An 18,397-nucleotide genomic window follows, 5' to 3' on the forward strand; every position below is an offset into this window, starting at 1 on the left:
TTATATACATTCTAGGAATTTGAGCAGAATGTTTTCTAGGGTTTCTAGTACCTCTGTGAAATCAGATGAACCGATTTGACTTGACTTCTTAAAATCCATTAAAAGAATCCTAAAACCACATGCTAACTGCAGAGCTTGGTTTACAGTTTTACCAAAATTCGTGGAAAGTGTGCTTGAATCACAGTCAAGAGACATAGGTTCAAGTATTGACTTAAACATTCAGCTTGTTGAAAGGAAGTCATTTTAATGCTTTGTGCCTCAGTTTCTTCATTTGTGAAAAGATGCTATTGAACTAGATGACTTTTTTAGAGTACTTGTAGCTCAAATGTTTTATAGTTTCTATATTGTAATTTTCGTAGGGGAAATATGATAGAAGAAATATACATTCTAAAGAATTTTTTGAGCAGTTTTTGTTAGAAGATTTGCATATTGGTGTCTATATCAGAGAGGATTAGTATTGAGGTTTATGACTAGGAGGCTTTATTTAGAGATTATGATAAAGACTTTCAGTTTAGAATTATGTATCATTTAGGACAGGTGTCTTCTGCAGGTGGTACTAAGGGAGGCTCTAACTATGGATCTGCAAAATCATTTAAGAGTTTTTCTTAGGTGCTCATGGCCAACAGTATTTAGTTGTGTTCCCTTGAACCATTAATGAAATTATGCTTCTCATAGCTTCAGATGCTTTGAGATTCTTAACCCTTCTTTCATAGCAATCATATAAGTTCATTCATACAGTCAATTTGGCAAACAATTATGGAGCCAGGCAGTTACTAATCATTGAAGATACAAAGAGGTGCAAGACTGTTCCTAAAGCAACCTGAGTCGGGGAGACAAGCAAAAATAGATAATTGCAGAGGAGTAGAGGCCCAATAGAGTTCAGCTAGGAGAGGATGTGGAATAGGTGAAGTATATTCAGGATCTTTTAGAGTTGGTGATTAATTTTTTAAAGAAATATTATAGTTTAAGTTGTTGAGTAGAGGTTGGGGACAAGGATACTGATTAAGAAGAAAAAAGGAACATAAGGTATAGGAAATGGAGAAGGGTTACATTGGAAGGACATTTAAAAAGCAGAATTTGAGATTGATGATTTTATTGGATTTGGAAGGTGGAAGAACCTGTAAAAGGCACTGGGATTGAAGGTGATGTTGTCTTTTCTCAGATGAGACAGTATTATTATCTTTTAGAGAAAGTGTGTAATGAGATGTTTGAAAACAAAAGAAAAACAAAATTAAGATGTACATAACTGGATTTTTCTCCATATATCTTGATTTATGATGTATCTTTTCTTCAGTGTTAGCCCCAGAAAGGACAGGCATTGGCACACATTAAAATACATCATCTTAATCACTTGATTGTGTTATAAAGCTGGATTAAAATGTGATCCAATAACCTTTCATTAAAATGTTCTATAAATCATTTTGCCCAAAACCTCTTTTTAAATTGTAACTTCAATAGTATTCCACAAGATGGCACTAAAAGCCTGAAGAAAAACAGGGTAGGCTTTAAAAGATAAGTTTATTTAAAACACACACAGAAACTGATGAACCAGGAATCTTTGATGGATTGTTATTGTTGTTCTAGTGGGATTTTAGGAGAATGTGCCATTTCCTCACGTAATCAGACATCTGACAATTCGTTATAAACTTATGTGGCATATGGTTTTAGGGTATCTGTGATCTTGAAATAAGTTTTGAATCCTGTTTCATTTGGAAAGAGATAAAATTTATTTCTGTTCAGTGATTTATGACTGTTGTAATACTGACTGAATATTGAAAACTTCATGTTTTGTCCTTACTTTTAGCTCTGTTTTAGATTTTGGTGACTAAACACTTTTTTTTTTTTTTTTTGCTTTCAGTTAGAGCCCTAACATGATGTTAACTTTGGTAAGATTATAGCGTCTGTTTTCCCTATAACAGAATAGATTTTTTTTTTTATTGACGAATGAAGAAATGCAAACAGTAAAAAAAAGTCTTTGATAAGGGATTTGCTGTGGCAAACCCCAAATCATGCTTGAAAATTTCTCTTTCCTTCCCAACATACACGTGTACATACACTGCATTCTGCCATTGAGTTATATAATCAACTATTTAAGCACTAATTTCTGCCACTGAGTTATATAATCAGGTGTATAATATGAACTGTGGTCTAGTGAGCTACGTACAGAAAGAGGAGTTGGTGTGCATTTCATTTTTCTGTATATTTTTAGCAGAGTTTTGAAATCTGACCTATGAAGTGAAGATCTGCATTCATATTTTTGTTTGAATAAAAACCTAGTATTGAAGATAATGAGATTCCAAGCTGTTATGTGGGTTTAGAAATTAGGTTAAATTACTTTTCAAAATTGCAGAAAATATTGAATTTAGTAATGGTAAGGAAAACTGTTAAGCTGTCATAACTAACTTTCTATAAAAGTGAATAGAATTAAGAGCCCTGAATTTGGATTAGTAGTTTTAATTAGTGTGATATTTTAGATAATTTAAAAGTAGTGGTTAAATACAAAATTAGTAGTCTCTCTTTTTTTCCTCCTAAACTTGAATACCATCCCTTGAGTGATGAACTCTTAAGTGGAAAATTTCTTGGCAAAGTTATAGTCTAGTTCCTTAGAAACCATAAACGTACTGGGAGTGTATTATAATGCCTTACATTTGAGGGCTCAAATTGTTTTACAGAGCTGAATCCCCAATTCCCATGAAATCTTTTTTGTTGTATTGTGAGGAAAAGTAGCTTGGCTAAATCAAAGATGTTGACTTAAATCTCTAATATGATTGTTTTTCTTCATTTTTCATAAAGTTACATTTCTGATGTACATTTATGTGCATGGTCATGTAGCTTTATCTCAGACATGATCAAAATAGAAAAATAGACTGGGTGGTATTATATGCAACCTTATTGCGTGTTGTGACTGCCGGAAAAACACAGCCTCTAAAACATTGAATTCTGCTTGGTTTATTACATTAAGAAAATATTGAATATTTATGCCTGTTTTTGATATAGCACCTGAGGCAGTGATATGTGTTAAGATGTTTTATTTTTTGTGAAGAAAATATGGTTCTAATATATAAAAAATATATGGAATTTATACAAATCTCAGTTGTTGCATTTGTCTCTTGGTGTACAATGCAGGCTCTCCCTTGTGACATTTTTCTATCCTGCGGAAGCCACCCTTTATTGCTTTAACCTGTTGTGCACTTTCCTGATTCAATATTTTTACTTTTGCTTTGCTTTATATTTGTAACCCTATTCCCCCAATGTCTAAATCTGAAATTCTACCTATTCTTTCATATTTTCCAAATGCCACCTCTTCCATCAGATGTGAACCCACTGTCTGATGCCTTCCTTCTGTTTGCATCACCCTTATGTTCTGCCGTGCTTTGTCATTTCTTACTTATTCGTCTGATCCTTCCTATTACTTAACTGTTTGAGGGAAGAGCTATATTTTACTCATTTGTGTTCCTGTATGACCTAGTATGGGAAATTTTTACATAGTGGGAATTTAAAAAATTGTTAAATGGAATTTTTTTTTGGGGGGAATGATAAGATTATAGAGCTTTGAAAGTAGGCAGGTTAGTTTCTGATGATAGTATGGGAGAGAGATTTGATTTATTCATTTTTTACCTTTTATGCTTTTGTTTTCTCCTCTTTGTTATTCCAATTCATTACTTTAATTGTAGTTTTTTATCCAGCTTTAATTCTGGGGTGACGCTGATATACTTTTTGCTTAGTTGATTACCATTGACAGCAAGTTGTGTGGCAGCACATTTGGTAGCCTGTAGTTGTTAACAAATTATTTTTGGATTTTCAAGTTTTAGAGAGCATTTATATCACTGTTAATGTCACTATGTATTTATTAGTTACTATGTGACATAAAATTTATTATAAAAATGTTTTAAACATTTTTAAGGCTGAAATATTTTATCCCAGATTTAGTTTGAATGTCTAAGATCATTATAATTTTTTTCTTAAATCACATGTTTAAATATGGTATAAGAAGTTTCATTTGGTATTCATTTTCCCCAATTTTGCCTTGTAATTTTTAAATAGGAAACCTTTTGTTTGTTTTGTTGATATAAAATTTGGCCTCACACCTATGTATTGGTTCTATTTTAGGTGAAGAATTGTGTATTTTTGTACATCTCCCACCCTAGGAAATCAGTTTCTATTAAATTATGGAGTAATTGTATTAAGAATATGCAATCTGGTTGCTTCTGTTTATTTTTCTTATTTACATGTATAAAATATTCCTAAATCAGTTCACATTGTTATCTCTAATTAAAATTAAGAAATGTTTTACTAAGAGTTTGTGGAAAATTTTGACTATTGAAACAAGAACATACTGTCTTTTCCTTTCCTTTTGTCTTATATTCATTTTTTGGCAATTAACTGTAAATTAATTTTAGTTTGATCAGTGATTACTATCTACAGTGTGCCTTGGCACTGTGGAGCAGCATGATGCAGAATGAAGAGAAATCTCAGTTCTCAAGAAGTGTACAGTCTGATTGAGCAGGCATCCCTAACAGCGATGAAACGTTTAGACAATGATTAGGTAGAAGCAGAGCTTTACAGACTGCTAGTTCAGTGGGACTAAAAAGAACATGGTGATCGAGATTCTAGTCAGAAGAGGGTTTGAATAAGTTCCAGTTCAGATGTATATTTTCACATAGAAGCTATGAAATTGTTTTAAAGGAGAGGATATTTTATAGGGAAATAATGTTACATGGGGGCATTTGTTTTAGGTTTAAATCTGTTTTGTATGCTATGTTTATTTTTCTTATTTTCTAGGTTTTATTCCTTTCCTTAGTCCAGGTTTCTTACACTTCAGAGTGTCAGATGTTCCATGTCAGTTCTTTGAAATTATGTGGGGTTGTATGCTTTCTGTGATACTAATTGCTTAGTTCTTTAGGAAAGAATAGCGTTTGACATATATATACAGATTGTACTCCTTTTACAGAGTCATCATGTTTTTGAAATGTACACTTGTGAGATACTTAAAATTATGTTTTTTCTTTGGCTTTCTTAATAAATTTGGATATTTGTTTCACTGTCATTTTGAGAGAGACCGAGACAGAGAGAGACACACACAAAGAGAGAGAAAGAATGCATGTTTGCCCTTTACAGGTGAAAAAAAAAAAAAACAAAAAAACTAGGCATGAAGAGACTAAGTTGCTGAGGATTAATAATGGAATTGCAGCTAAAAATCCGAGTATCTTTACCTTCTTATTAATCAATTAGGTACTATATGGAGAACCTCAGCATGGTGTTATATGTCATTGACATTTATGCTTTTAAAATGAAAGTACTCAATCATTGCAGTCTATTTTAATTTCTAGCTTGGCTCTATTTCTGATTTAAAAAATCATAACAGTTTTTGTAATCTTCAAATATTTTGTCTTGAATGGTATCACCTGCATTTATTTGCTCATATTACTGCAGACTGCAGAATTCCTAGGGAGGCAGTGTTGCCATGTCCTCACTTGGGCCTTATTTCCTCCCCTCCCTTAGCTTACAGTATTTGAAGCTGGTATTTGAAATGTCTGTGGACTTTTAGGGAAAGAGATTGCCAGGAAGTTCAGACCTCCTCTTCCATTTCATGTCTCACTTTCATTTCATATTTCCATTGGATGCATGGAGGCTGCCTGTTGATAGGCTAGTTGGTAACCTTCCCTTCCACACGTGTGAGTTTTAACCAAGTCTGTGTGACAGCACCACTGTCCAGGGTGCTAAATGGATTCATGTGTTGTAGATAAACCCCTTTGGGAATGTAGCGCCCACTGTTAGTAACGGACCCCGGATTTCTTACTGCACTCATAGTAGCTGATTGCAGGCTGACTCAGTGATGGCTATGTCATTGACCTTTTTTTCTCAGTGTATTTTATGAGTTAGTACAGAAGAGGGATTTTTCCTTTCCAAACATTTTTGATTATGCAGGTTTGATATTTATGAGTTTGCCTTCTAAGTTTATTGGAATTTATATTTAAACAGTCAACTATTTTCTTGAGTTTTAGACTTGTTCTATTTTTTTAGCTTGAAATTACTGATAGGGAATAATTTTATAGTTAATTTTACAAATACAACATGTAAGTTAAACTCTAAAAGATATCTGAACAGGGCTCTTTTTACAAATAAGAAATATGCCCCACAATAAAATAATCTAGAATGTCTCTATTTGAAAAATATACTGTTCTTTGATCTCTGACAAAAACAAGCAATGGGGAAAGGATTCCCTAGTTAATAAATGGTGCTGGGAAAACTGACCAGCCATATACAGAAAGCTGGATCCCTTCTTTACACCTTATACAAAAATTAACCCAAGATGGATTAAAGACTTAAACGTAAGACTTAAAACCATGAAAACCCTAGAAGAAAAGCTAGGCAGTACCATTCAGGACATAGGCCTGGGCAAAACTTCATGATTAAGACACCAAAAGCAATGGCAACAAAAACCAAAATAGACAAATGGGATCTGATTAAACTAAAGAGCTTCTGCACAGCAAAAGAAACTATCATCAGAGTGAAAAGGCAACCTACAGAATGGGAGAAAATTTTTGCAATCTATCCATCTGGCAAAGAGCTAATATCCAGATTCTACAAAGAAATTAAACAAATTTACAAGAAAAAAAAAAACAAACAACCCCATCAAAAAGTGGGCGAAGGATATGAACAGACACTTCTCAAAAGAAAACATCTATGCAGCCAACAGACATATGAAAAAAAGCTCATCATCACTGGTCATTTGAGAAATGCAAATCAAACCACAGTGAGACACCATCTCACACCAGTTACGATGGCGATCATTAAAAAGTCAGGAAACAACAGATGCTGGAGAGGTTATGGAGAAATAGGAATGCTTTTTACACTGTTGGTGGGAGTGTAAATTAGTTCAACCATTATGGAAGACAGTGTGGCAATTCCTCAAGGATCTAGAGCTAGAAATACCATTTGACCCAGCAATCCCATTACTGGGTATATACCCAAAGGATTATAAATCATTCTATACAGACACATGCACACGTATGTTTATTGTGGCACTATTCAGAATAGCAAAGACTTGGAAGCAATCCAAATGCACATCAAGTATAGACTGTATAAAGAAAATGTGGCACATATACACCATGGAATACTATGCAGCCATAAAAAAGGATGAGTTCATGTCCTTTTGAGGTACATGGATGAAGCTGGAAACCATCATTCACAGCAAACTAACACAAGAACAGAAAACCAAGCACTGCATGTTCTCACTTACAAGTGGGAGTTGAACAATGAGAACACATGGAGGGGAACATCTTACACCGGGGCTTAGTGAGGGGTGGGGGCTAGGGGAGGGATAGCATTAGCAAAAATACCTAATGTAGATGACGGGTTGATGGGTGCAGCAAACCACCATGGCACGTATATACCTAGTAACAAACCTGCACATTCTGCACATGTACCCCAGAACTCTTAAGTATAATAAAAAATAAAAAGAAAAAAGAAAAATATACTGTTCTTTAATTGACCAGATAATTTTTGTGTATTTCCTTAGTATTTTTGTGTTATTTTAATTACTGTAAAATGGCTTAAAACAGTAGTTCCTTTTTGTGTATATAAATGTATTTGAGGTTAATTTGAATTAAAAATCAAATGGCTAACTTGTTTATGTGTCTATAATAATGTCTTGATTAACTAGTGTGGCAGGGCAGGGGGTATCTGGATTGTAAAAATTTACTAGTTAGCTGAAGCTTTATCTGATTGTGCAGTGAAATTGCATAGGATATGGATGCTGACACTGGGTTTAGGGATTTGTTTGTCAGGCTCTTCTACAAATCCACATAACCTCCATTCTGTATCATTAGAAAGAAAGCATTTTATCATATACAGAAATTTAGGTTCATAATCAGATCATTAATTGTAACAGCAATCCACTTTGAAGGAAGCTTCTTAGAATTACAGAACTAAATTTGTGAACCTTTTCTGGAGCCACTCTTTCTTAGGTGAGTGCTGAGTTTTTTTAGCAGAGCTGATGTCTTCTGCTCAGGGCTCCAAAGTTGATAGTGACCCAGAAGTTGCTGAGGTGTTCTTCCCTTATTATCTGTTGTGAGACAGATTTTAGAATGCTATTAAATATTCTAAATGTAAAATGTATATATCTGTGATATGTATGTATGATAGGTTTAGGTAGTCACTTTTTTTCTTTTGTTGAATATTAGCATTTTTTTCAACCTTCTTGACATGCAAGCAATTGAGGATAAAATCTGAATGTTCAAACTGGCTAGTTTTCTTCCCTAGTTTTTAGTGTTAATGGTTGGCTATTTCCTAATTTCCTTTGAACTTCTGGTTTCTGTTGGTTTGTTTCCTTGGTCAGAATTGTACCAGGTAGATGTGACTGTTAAGACAAATGATCATTTATTTCCATGCAGGTAGAATTTTAACACCTACAATTACTATAATTATGATTTTTTTTTTCTTAAAGGAAGAATTCAGGGAACTTCGAGAACAGCCAAGTGACCCTCAAGCTGAACAAGAGCTTATTAATAGTATTGAACAAGTATATTTTTCTGCGGATTCGTTTGATGTTGTTAAATATGAGCTGGAGGTAAACAGAATTTCATTAAAACATAACTAAGGCGTATTTTGTTCAGTGATTGGATTTGTGAGATTTGGATGCTTTTTGAGGCATTTATATATTTTTGGTACCAGAATAGGTCTGTGATTACCACATTGTGATTAAATCAACTGTCATCATTGTTTGGTGATGAAATTATTATTTTTTAAATGTAACTTTAAATACAGCCGTTCAGGGAAGCATTTCTGTATTTTTGATTTTCAATTGTTAGCATTTAATGTGTTAGTATGCTGTTTCTATCCTATTTTATATTGTCTATGTTTAGAGAAGCTCAAACTTTTAATTACGAAATATGTATTTACATAATTGTTTAGTGATGATAAAAATTCTTATACCATAGTGTTTATAATACTGACATTTTAAATTTATAGAACGTTAACAAAAGCTAGAATAGTGAAATTTAGTTTTAGACACAACCAAATGCCGTATGCATATATACTTTATATGCATTATTCACAGTCAGTCCCCAACTCAGTTTGAAGTTTCATCAATCAGTTGACTGAGAGTGTTTCCCTGTATACACAATGGTATGCATTTTTTGGTTAGTTTCCCATACTGTCCTCTGAAAGCTGATGTAATCCAGATTGTAGTCCAACAACGGTCACACAGTAGTATTTATGGTTTGTAATATTCCAGAGGAGAGCTCTGTTTTGAATTCTATCATAAACAAATAGAGATATATCTGTGGATGGTAGAGTTGGGGTTAGGTTAGTTACTTTCTCACATTCTCCTGACATAGGCTGTGGCAGCAGTGTCTGTCGGCCTAGGGTCCAGAGTCCCCAGTGGTAGTGGGGTTTCTCAGAAGGCAGAGCAGCAGCAGTGGAGGTAACAAGGCTGAATGAGGGATGGAACCAGAGGACTGTGTACTAAAGATGTATAGGTTTTTGTGGTTGGAGCCTAGGAGGGAGGTTGGGAGAACAGGCAGCATGGAGGGCAGTGGGATGTGACACTGTTTTGTATGCACAGTTTGTAGTTCACTAGTCAGAAGGGTCCAGGTAGATGAAACCAAATTAAACAATTTATTTTTTCCTTTTCATTCATGAATTTTTTTTTCTGCAGAAGCTTCCACCTGTTCTCAATTTGCAAGAATTAGAGGCGTATAGAGACAAATTGAAACAACAGCAAGCTGCAGTAAGTAAAAAAAAAAAAAAACACATTTCTTTCTGACAAGACTCTAGATGAAACACAACAGAGAGGTATAATGTTGGCAGATTTATGGTTTTAACTAATAATTAACATAGAAACAAATCTTGTTATTTAATATGACTGATTCAAATGATGCATTTATATTAAAAATTTAATGCATATGGTTTTCCTTATGTTACCTTGATAGATTTGCTTCTAGAGCTTGGAATTTTCTCTCTGGAATCCTAAATGTGATCAAAGAACTTTGAACTTTGTTTTAGATTAGTAAGTACCTTTAGGCTCCTTGTCATACACGTATGATTTCCCTACCCATAGTTTTGTAACTGAGTATTCCTTTTTGTTTTTTGAGACAGGGTCTTGCTCTGTTGCCCAGGCTAGAGTGCGGTTGCACAATCATGGCTCACTGCAGCCTCTCCCTCCTGGACTCAAATAATCCTCCCACCTCAGTCTTCTGAGTATTTGGGATTACAGGCATGTGCCACTAGTCTGGCTATTTTTTTAATGTTTTGTAGAGATGACATCTCACTATGTTGCCCAGGGTAGTCTCGAACTCGGGCTTAAGTGATTCTCCTGTCTCAGCCTCCCAAAGCACTGGGAATACAGCTGCAAGCCACTATCCCTGGCCCTGTAATGGAGTATTCTCTTGGAATAAACGTCCCCTTGAGATTCAGAAAGTCTGAGTTGTAGTCACTATTTATTTATGATGTTGAGTAAATCACTTAACCTCAGTGACTCCCTTTTATTTATCAGTAAAGTGATAGGTTACTTTACTAAGTAACCTAATAAAGAAAATGCAAAAATTTTCTTTAATGCTGTGAAATTCTCTGATTCTATAATTTCTTCATGTTAGGCTAAACCTACTTTATGAAATTTAAACTCTACTGTAGGTATTAATTAATGGTAACATGTGGTCTTTTAATTTTTTTCAACAAAAGGACCAGTAGTAATAAATGTATCTGTTTGAATTTAAGATATGATTTTTAATAATACAACTGGCAAACGAAGGTATACTTTTCTGTTACACTCAGAAGTCGCAGTGGGTGCTAGGGTCTGCTTGGATGTAGCAGTGTTGGTGTAGGGCAGTCTTGGGCAGGAGAAGGGATGTGAGCTCTAGAGCAGTGGTTGCCAATTCTTTTGGCACCAGGGACCAGTTTTGTGGAAGACAATTTTTCCATGGACTGGCAGGGGTGGGGTGGGGGATGGTTTCAGAATAATTCAAGTGCATTTCATTTATTGTGTATTTTATTTCTATTATTATTACATCATAATGTATAATGAAATAATTATACAACTCAGCATAACGTAGAATCAGTGGAATCCCTGAGCTTGTTTTCCTGCAGTTAGACGGTCCCATCTGATGGGAGACAGTGACAGATCATCAGGCGTTAGAGTCTCAAAAGGGGCACACAACCTAGATTCCTCGCATGTGCAGTTTAGAGTAGGGATGGAGTTAGTGCTCTTATGAGAATCTAATGGCACTGCTGATCTGATGGGAGGTGGAGCTCAGGCTATAATGCAGGTGATGGGGAGCGGCTATAAATGCAGATGAAGCTTCGCTTGCTCACCTGCCACTCACTTCGTGCTATGTAGCCTGGTTCCTCACAGGCCACGAACCAGTACTCTCTATTACTAGACAATCCTGTGGAACCTTTGGAATTCTTAAAATGATGTTTAAGATAACATTGATATTTCTTCATTAATTGAAGTCTAAAACCCCTTTACAATTTGATTTTCTTAACCTTAATGGAATCCCTCTTTCTAGACAAAAACAATGAGTGTATCTAAAAATTAATTTACATAATTTCAAAGATGCTTGAAGCAGATTAAGAAAATGTGAAAGGATTAATGCAGTAGTGTAGTAGGTGTGCAATGTTTTGTTCTCAGTTGGCCTGGGGAAGGGGAGCCAGTTGTGTTTCTGGAGCAAACATTCCCTAAATACTTTCTGTATGTCCTGCTTCGTGCTACATGTGCTATCTCTGTTAGTGAAGTTGGCAGGGACCCTGAAATGGTGGAATTAGAGCCTCATGTTCAAAATCATTATACTTCTAACCTGCATACATTAATATTATTCATGGAACAATACACACAACCTTAGATATCTTCATAGCGCTCCAAAAAACATGTTTTCAACTTTTCAGAAGTGAAGAACCAAACTATTTGCTTGTCTTCTTAGGCAGCATAAAGGATCTAAAGGATACAAGCAAGTTCTTTTTCCCAGATATTGTCTCCATAAGTTCATTTGATTAAAAATCTGCTTAACAATTTCATCTTTTTCAATCAAATCCTATTCCCTTAAAGATGGTTACACTTTTTGGTTAATGTTAGGTAAATCAGATAATGATACTCATATTATTAACAATAATAATGACCATTTATTGAGTTTCTGTTAAGGACCAGGACCTGTGCTATGTGCTTTATTGTATTACCTCTTTTACTAATTTCATAACCTGGGGAAATGTGTATGGCCATAGTATGCCAATATCTGCTCTAGAAGTTGTTGGGGAGATCTATGGAATATTCTTTTAAAAATTCAAATATAAAATATCCTAGAAAGCATGAAGCTTGTTCTTTTGCTTCCTTTGTTTGATTACATCTTCTTATAGGTATCTAAAAAAGTGGCAGATTTAATCCTTGAAAAACAGCCTGCTTACGTAAAGGTAGGATAATATTTGTTATTTTTTTGTAGTAGAATTTTTAAATGTTTGAGTGATTTACACTTGAAACTGTCAAAATATTGTATTTTTTGTCAATAATTCTGTAGCAACATACTGACTGTCTTTGGGTGTGTTTGTGTGTGTGTATGTATGTATGTATATTTTTCTCTTTCATTTGGGGTAATTTACCAGACAGAAGAAGCAAAGAGTTTTTATATATGATTCTAAAGTGATCGCTTGGGTTTTTCAAACTTTAGAAGAGCCAGTGAAAATTGTTCCCATTAACATTTAAACAAATAGATTCACCAATATTGACCCCTCATTGGTGATATAACAATCTGGCTTTAAAATATGATAAAATTGGAACTAACTGAATCTGTGTTTTCATCAGAAAATCAGAGCCTTCAAAATCCATTGAAATGTCTACCAGTGTTCAAATGAAGACTTTCATTGTCAAAGCATCTTAGTAAACAGAAATCATGTTTGTCATATCCTTTAATTACCTTGTGAAGTTCTCTTGGGTAGAAATTTAAACAGACATATCACTGGTATTTGTTTATTCCTGTCTACAAGAAGTTGGTCTAGATTTCCTTACAAGCAATACTGACTAAATATTTTGTCATCTGTCTTGTGAAAATCAGTTACAAGTAGTCGTTTTAAGTAATTTTGTGAAAAATATACTAACAGTTTTCAAGTTCAGGTATTTTTGTTGCTACTTTGTTTTTCAAGCAGATTTTCTTTGAATCTGACTAGAGTTTTTGTTAGAGTACTATATAAATAAGAAAGAAAAATAAAATTCTTCCAACAGTAACCTGTACCTCATCTTTCCATAGGAACTTGAAAGAGTTACCTCATTGCAGACAGGTCTTCAATTAGCTGCTGTTATCTGTACAAATGGCAGAAGGTATTGCTTTTGATGATATTTTGTTCTTTACACTGGACAATATTTCAAGAATAACTATGGAATCTATAATTTATAATTTTTTTTATTATGGCTGTGGTTTCTAGAATATCATTCCATAAGCAAACATGTATTATGATCTAAAGACTACACTAAGAGGGTTTGTGGGAAATATCTCTAAATGTACTTATGGGTTTTAAAAAAATTACTATTTTTGTATTATTTAGACTAGTGCTTCACAAACTGTTTGCCATGAAGGACCTATTTTTTTCTTTCTAAAATTTCCCATCTATTATAGGCTGTGATTTTTAAAAAATGCAATAAAAGCAAATTACTAGGCAAATGAAATAAAGAAGGAAAGACATGTAATACAGTCTTAATTTTTTAAATTATTTGAGTCACAAAGATAATTATTCTGTCAGCTTTTGCAGTAAGTGTTTTAAGTGCCTATTCTCCGTTTCTGTAATTTTTTGTTACAGACCACTAGCAGGTTGTGAATTGGCACCAGTCTTCTCGTGGTGTTCTGAGTAATGCTGGTTTAGACTGGCCATTGAGTACATTTGTCAAATAGTAGTTTAAATCCTTGGTTTTAAAAGTAATCCATTTCATTGCTTCATTACTTACCTAATTGTTCTGTGTGGATAGTATTCTTATTATAATAAAAAAACTTTTAATTATTTATTGTTCACTTTTGCAGACACTTGAATATTGCAAAGGAAGGTTTTACTCAAGCTAGTTTAGGCCTTCTTGCAAATCAAAGGAAACGTCAGTTGCTGATTGGACTTCTGAAATCTCTGAGAACTATAAAAACATTGGTATATATGGGTCATTTTAAAAAAATTAAAACTGAATTTTGTGGTTGAAACAGATTTTACTTTTGATATTTGTTTTTTTCAGCAAAGAACAGATGTACGGTTAAGTGAAATGCTGGAGGTAAGTTAACAAGTTTTGGAAATTTAGGGTCCTACTGATACTATATAGAAACATTAAAGCAGGCAAAATTCAGAAGTGCATTTTTCTCGAATTGGTATATGATATAAAGAATACTTTTAGGCCGGGCGCGGTGGCTCAAGCCTGTAATCCCAGCACTTTGGGAGGCCAAGACGGGTGGATCACGAGGTCAGGAGATCGAGACCATCCTGGCTAACACGGTGAAACCTCGTCTCTACTGAAAAAAAAATACAAAAAACTAGCCAGGCGAGGTGGCGGGCGCCTGTAGTCCCAGCTACTCGGGAGGCTGAGGCAGGAGAATGGTGTAAACCCAGGAGGCGGAGCTTGCAGTGAGCTGAGATGCAGCCATTGCATTCCAGCCTGGGCGACAGAGCAAGACTCCGTCTCAAAAAGAAAAAAAGAATACTTTTAGACATGTAAAGATACTTGTTCTGGAGCCTTTTTCTATTGACATGATATATACTTTATTTAGAAAAGCAAATATATTTGGGGAAGCATTTGTCTTCTGATAACATTGGAATGTTAACTTGTTTGGTTGTATTACATCCAAATAGCAATAAAAATTAATATCTTTTTCATCTAACATATAGTAGTAATTTAAGGACTGTGTAATACTTTAGTTTTGTTCAGTATCATGTATTAATTGCTTTTCTGAGTGAGCCATCTGTTTTTTCTTTGATGCATTCTTAGCATTTTCTGTCTACTTCTGTCATAAGGTTCTCTAAAGCGTAATGTAGTATGTGTGTTTCCTAATAATACTTGAGCTCCTTGGGGTAGGTACTTTGTCATTATCAGCATCACCAGTGGTTTGAACTGCATCTGTTGAATTTAGAATTGAGCATAGGGACAAGTTTTTGTGGTTTTCTTATAATTGCTTTATTACTTCTCAACTATTACTGCTAACTAGGGTTTCAGAAACCCATATGAAAAATTCATTTGGCATTAAATTACTGTTAGGTGATAAAAATACTCTGAGTTTATTAATTAGTGTATTTTTTTTCTAAATTTATTTCTTTAGAACTATTTATTGATTTCTTGGTGGTAAATTGTTGAATATCAATTACAAATAGAATGCATACTATTTTGAAACATTTTATATAGGCATTACTGAAAGAAGATATGTTAACAGTTAAAGAAAACCTTCCCTGTGAAGCAGCTGATGATTTAATGTAGGATTTATCCATAAGTCATCGTGTTCAGGGGGCTGTTTTACTTTGAAGGAATAGAATATTTTAAATATTTCTTCTATGTATGTATCTCAGGCCTGAAACTAGTTGCCTCTTATATTTTGTCACTTATCTATCATTGATATTCTAAGAGGAATTAACATTTTTTGATTCTGCAACTTTTGGTTAGAATATGAACAGAGGTGTTTTTTTATCAGGAGCTTTAAGAAAAAATGTTTGTATTCTAATGACTCCTGTTGTTGTTATCTTAAGGAGGAAGATTATCCAGGAGCTATTCAGTTGTGCCTTGAATGTCAAAAAGCTGCCAGTACTTTTAAACATTATAGTTGTATAAGGTAAGGTCACGTAAAAGGTTTAAAGCAGATTCTCTTGTCAGCTTTTTATGTAGCAGTTGTGTAAAAATGGTAATAAACATTTAAAGTTAGTATAAAGTGCTGTGTTCTAGTTTAACATTCATATTTATATATGGGCAGTACAATAAAATTATAAATAATAGATTTTAAGGTGTGAAAGAGCAGATAGTTTTCATTCCTGCTTTTTCTTGTCACCTCATTGAAATTCATTTTTCATATTCTTTCTAATCCAATGGATTCTATTTTTATAGAGTTGTAGACAAGAAGAAATTATCTGTTCATATATCCAGTGTACCTCTTGGGAATTCTTCCTTAACTTTGCCCAGCTTATAAATATTGAGGATATTATTGCAGCTTGTTTTTAAGATCCAGATGGTTCAAGTGTTCAGCTCATCATGATAAAAAGTTTTGGAAAATTTAAGTATAATTTCAATGTACATAATAATCGTGTTTGTAATAGTTAAGTGATTATGTATTCTATGTGTTGTGTCTTTTATTATTAAATATACAACAGAAAAATAGCCACTGCATATTTTGCTATTATCTCTAACTTTATTAATAGCATTTTGGTTTGCTTAAAATGAGGAATTTGCATTACTTGTGACAGTCTTGGAGAAGCTCTAATCTCTAGGTGTAATTTCCAACATTCCTCTAAAGCCATCACAAATAATTGTGCAATCTAAGTAAAATAGTGTGCTTGCCAAACAAATCCAATATCAAATTAAATTCATACCCATCCCAGATTGCATCCCCTTTGTCTCTCCTGTATGGAAATTCTGGCATTCAGTGAGCATGACTCACTGTTGTTGTAGATGTTGATTGCTAGTACCTGAAAACTGAAAGCATTATAGTAGAGCAAAACATTAGTATAGGTTTGAATTAATTTAAAAAAAATTATCTCATATTATAAGTGTTTGCTGGTTATAGGCTAAGGGCTAGATATTTTCCTTCCAGAAATGCTGTTTAAGTCTCTATGGTATTTTTTTTTCTTTAAAATGTGCAGATTGAAGTTACACTTTTTTTTTTTTTTGTAGATAGAGTCTCACTCTGTCACCCAGGCTGGAGTGCAGTGGTGTGATCTTGACTCACTGCAACCTCTGCCTCTTGGGTTTAAGTGATTCTCTTGCCTCAGTCTCCTGAGTAGCTGGGATTACAGGTGCCTGCCACGATGCCCAGCTAATTTTTGTATTTTTAGGAGAGATGGGATTTTGCCATGTCAGCCAGGCTGATCTCTAACTCCACCATGCCCAGCTTGAAGTTATACATTTTTTATTCGGTTAGGATATAAATTGAGTAGTACCAGTGACACTTTCATTTTGTCCATTTTGAGAGTCATTAACTGTCATTATTAGAAACCTGATGATGTCATTTACACTTATTAGGTTAAGTAAATAGAGAATTAGTTTTAGTATGTTGAATGTATTTAGAAATTTCTAACCAGCCATTCTGGGTCCTGAAAAAGCAAATCCATTTGAACCAAAGCATCCGTTTAGTTCATTTTGTAGTGATAAATCTGTTATATAGTAACAGCTTGTTTGTTGGGTGAAAGTAATTCAGGCAGTTTACAGAGTGTTTATGCCAGGTACTTTGCTTTAAAATTGTCGGTGTGGTGATAAACCACATACAGTGTAATCAGTATGATCCCTGGTTTCATAAAGAACATAATCTGTCAAGAAGGACTTATATTAAAGTAGGCACCCATAGAATTAGGCTGTAGAGAGAAGGAAGTTGTGCATACAGTGGAAGCTTTCGGATCTAACTCTCCTTCCAGGGTCAAGACTGAGGAGGACATGAAAAAGGAACAGGAAAACTTAAGGTAGGCCAGGATATGAGGGTGTGAATAGGAAACTGTCTACACCAGAAATGAAATCTTTGTTGCAGAGATACCAAGCAAAATGAAGACTGAAAATATGTATCTATTGGATTTATAGCAACAAAGAGGTCATAGTTGACCTTTTGGGGACAGATTTGGTGGGAGTTGGTTGAACTATCAAGTGTAAGGTGAGGAAATTTTGTGACGAGGACAGATACAGAATTAAGAAGGAGAAACCTCAATATTTGAAAATTGGTGGGACAGAGTGAGAAGCTGAAAATAAAATAGCATAATAATATACTAAGGCTTTGCAGGGATTATAGCAGAGATTGACTTTGAAAAGGTCACTGTCTATTATAATAGGGAAGAATGAGTGTGGAATTGGGTGGCAGGAAATTGAGGGAGCAGGTGATGTGTTGAAACTTTTATATAATTAAAAATCTATTTTAGCTATGCTAAAGTAAATGTCTTACATGATGAGTGTTAACTGTAAAAAATGTCTTTGAAAGAAATTCTTATTTGGGCTTTTAAAAATTGATATCAAGTGGCTTCTGAGCACTTTTTAAATTAATGGATATACCGATATGTGGAGGAGGTGTGGCTACAGTTACCAAATGAGGTTAAAAGGTTGAAATGGAAAAGATTTAAATTAATAGTTATTTTAGGTAATACAATGTATAAGAAGCATGCTATGTTTAGATACGTGAGTCATGCATGTGATAATAAGAAAAATTGGTCTTATTCTCTGCAAATAGGTAAAAATACATCACACATACATTCACATATCCCA

The 18,397-nt window shown here is 34.1% G+C and overlaps 1 protein-coding gene across 2 annotated transcripts in view; it reads left to right on the forward strand.

Moving 5' to 3' along the window:
* CCDC132 (coiled-coil domain containing 132) overlaps positions 1–18,397 on the forward strand; it is a 121,384-nt gene that overhangs the window by 11,488 nt on the left and 91,499 nt on the right. Inside the window, exons 3-10 of one of the 2 annotated variants that reach the window (XM_011955061.1) lie at positions 1,859–1,886; positions 8,450–8,572; positions 9,662–9,733; positions 12,352–12,405; positions 13,236–13,306; positions 14,001–14,118; positions 14,201–14,236; positions 15,694–15,776. In XM_011955061.1, the coding sequence (XP_011810451.1) occupies positions 1,872–1,886; positions 8,450–8,572; positions 9,662–9,733; positions 12,352–12,405; positions 13,236–13,306; positions 14,001–14,118; positions 14,201–14,236; positions 15,694–15,776 (572 nt within the window). In that variant the 5' untranslated portion in view covers positions 1,859–1,871. The remainder of the gene's footprint in view (positions 1–1,858; positions 1,887–8,449; positions 8,573–9,661; positions 9,734–12,351; positions 12,406–13,235; positions 13,307–14,000; positions 14,119–14,200; positions 14,237–15,693; positions 15,777–18,397) is intronic. The other variant, XM_011955060.1, reaches the window with a different exon arrangement.

Source organism: Colobus angolensis, unplaced genomic scaffold (assembly GCF_000951035.1).
Source record: "Colobus angolensis palliatus isolate OR3802 unplaced genomic scaffold, Cang.pa_1.0 Scaffold394, whole genome shotgun sequence".
In the NCBI taxonomy this organism is placed as follows: Eukaryota; Metazoa; Chordata; class Mammalia; order Primates; family Cercopithecidae; genus Colobus; species Colobus angolensis.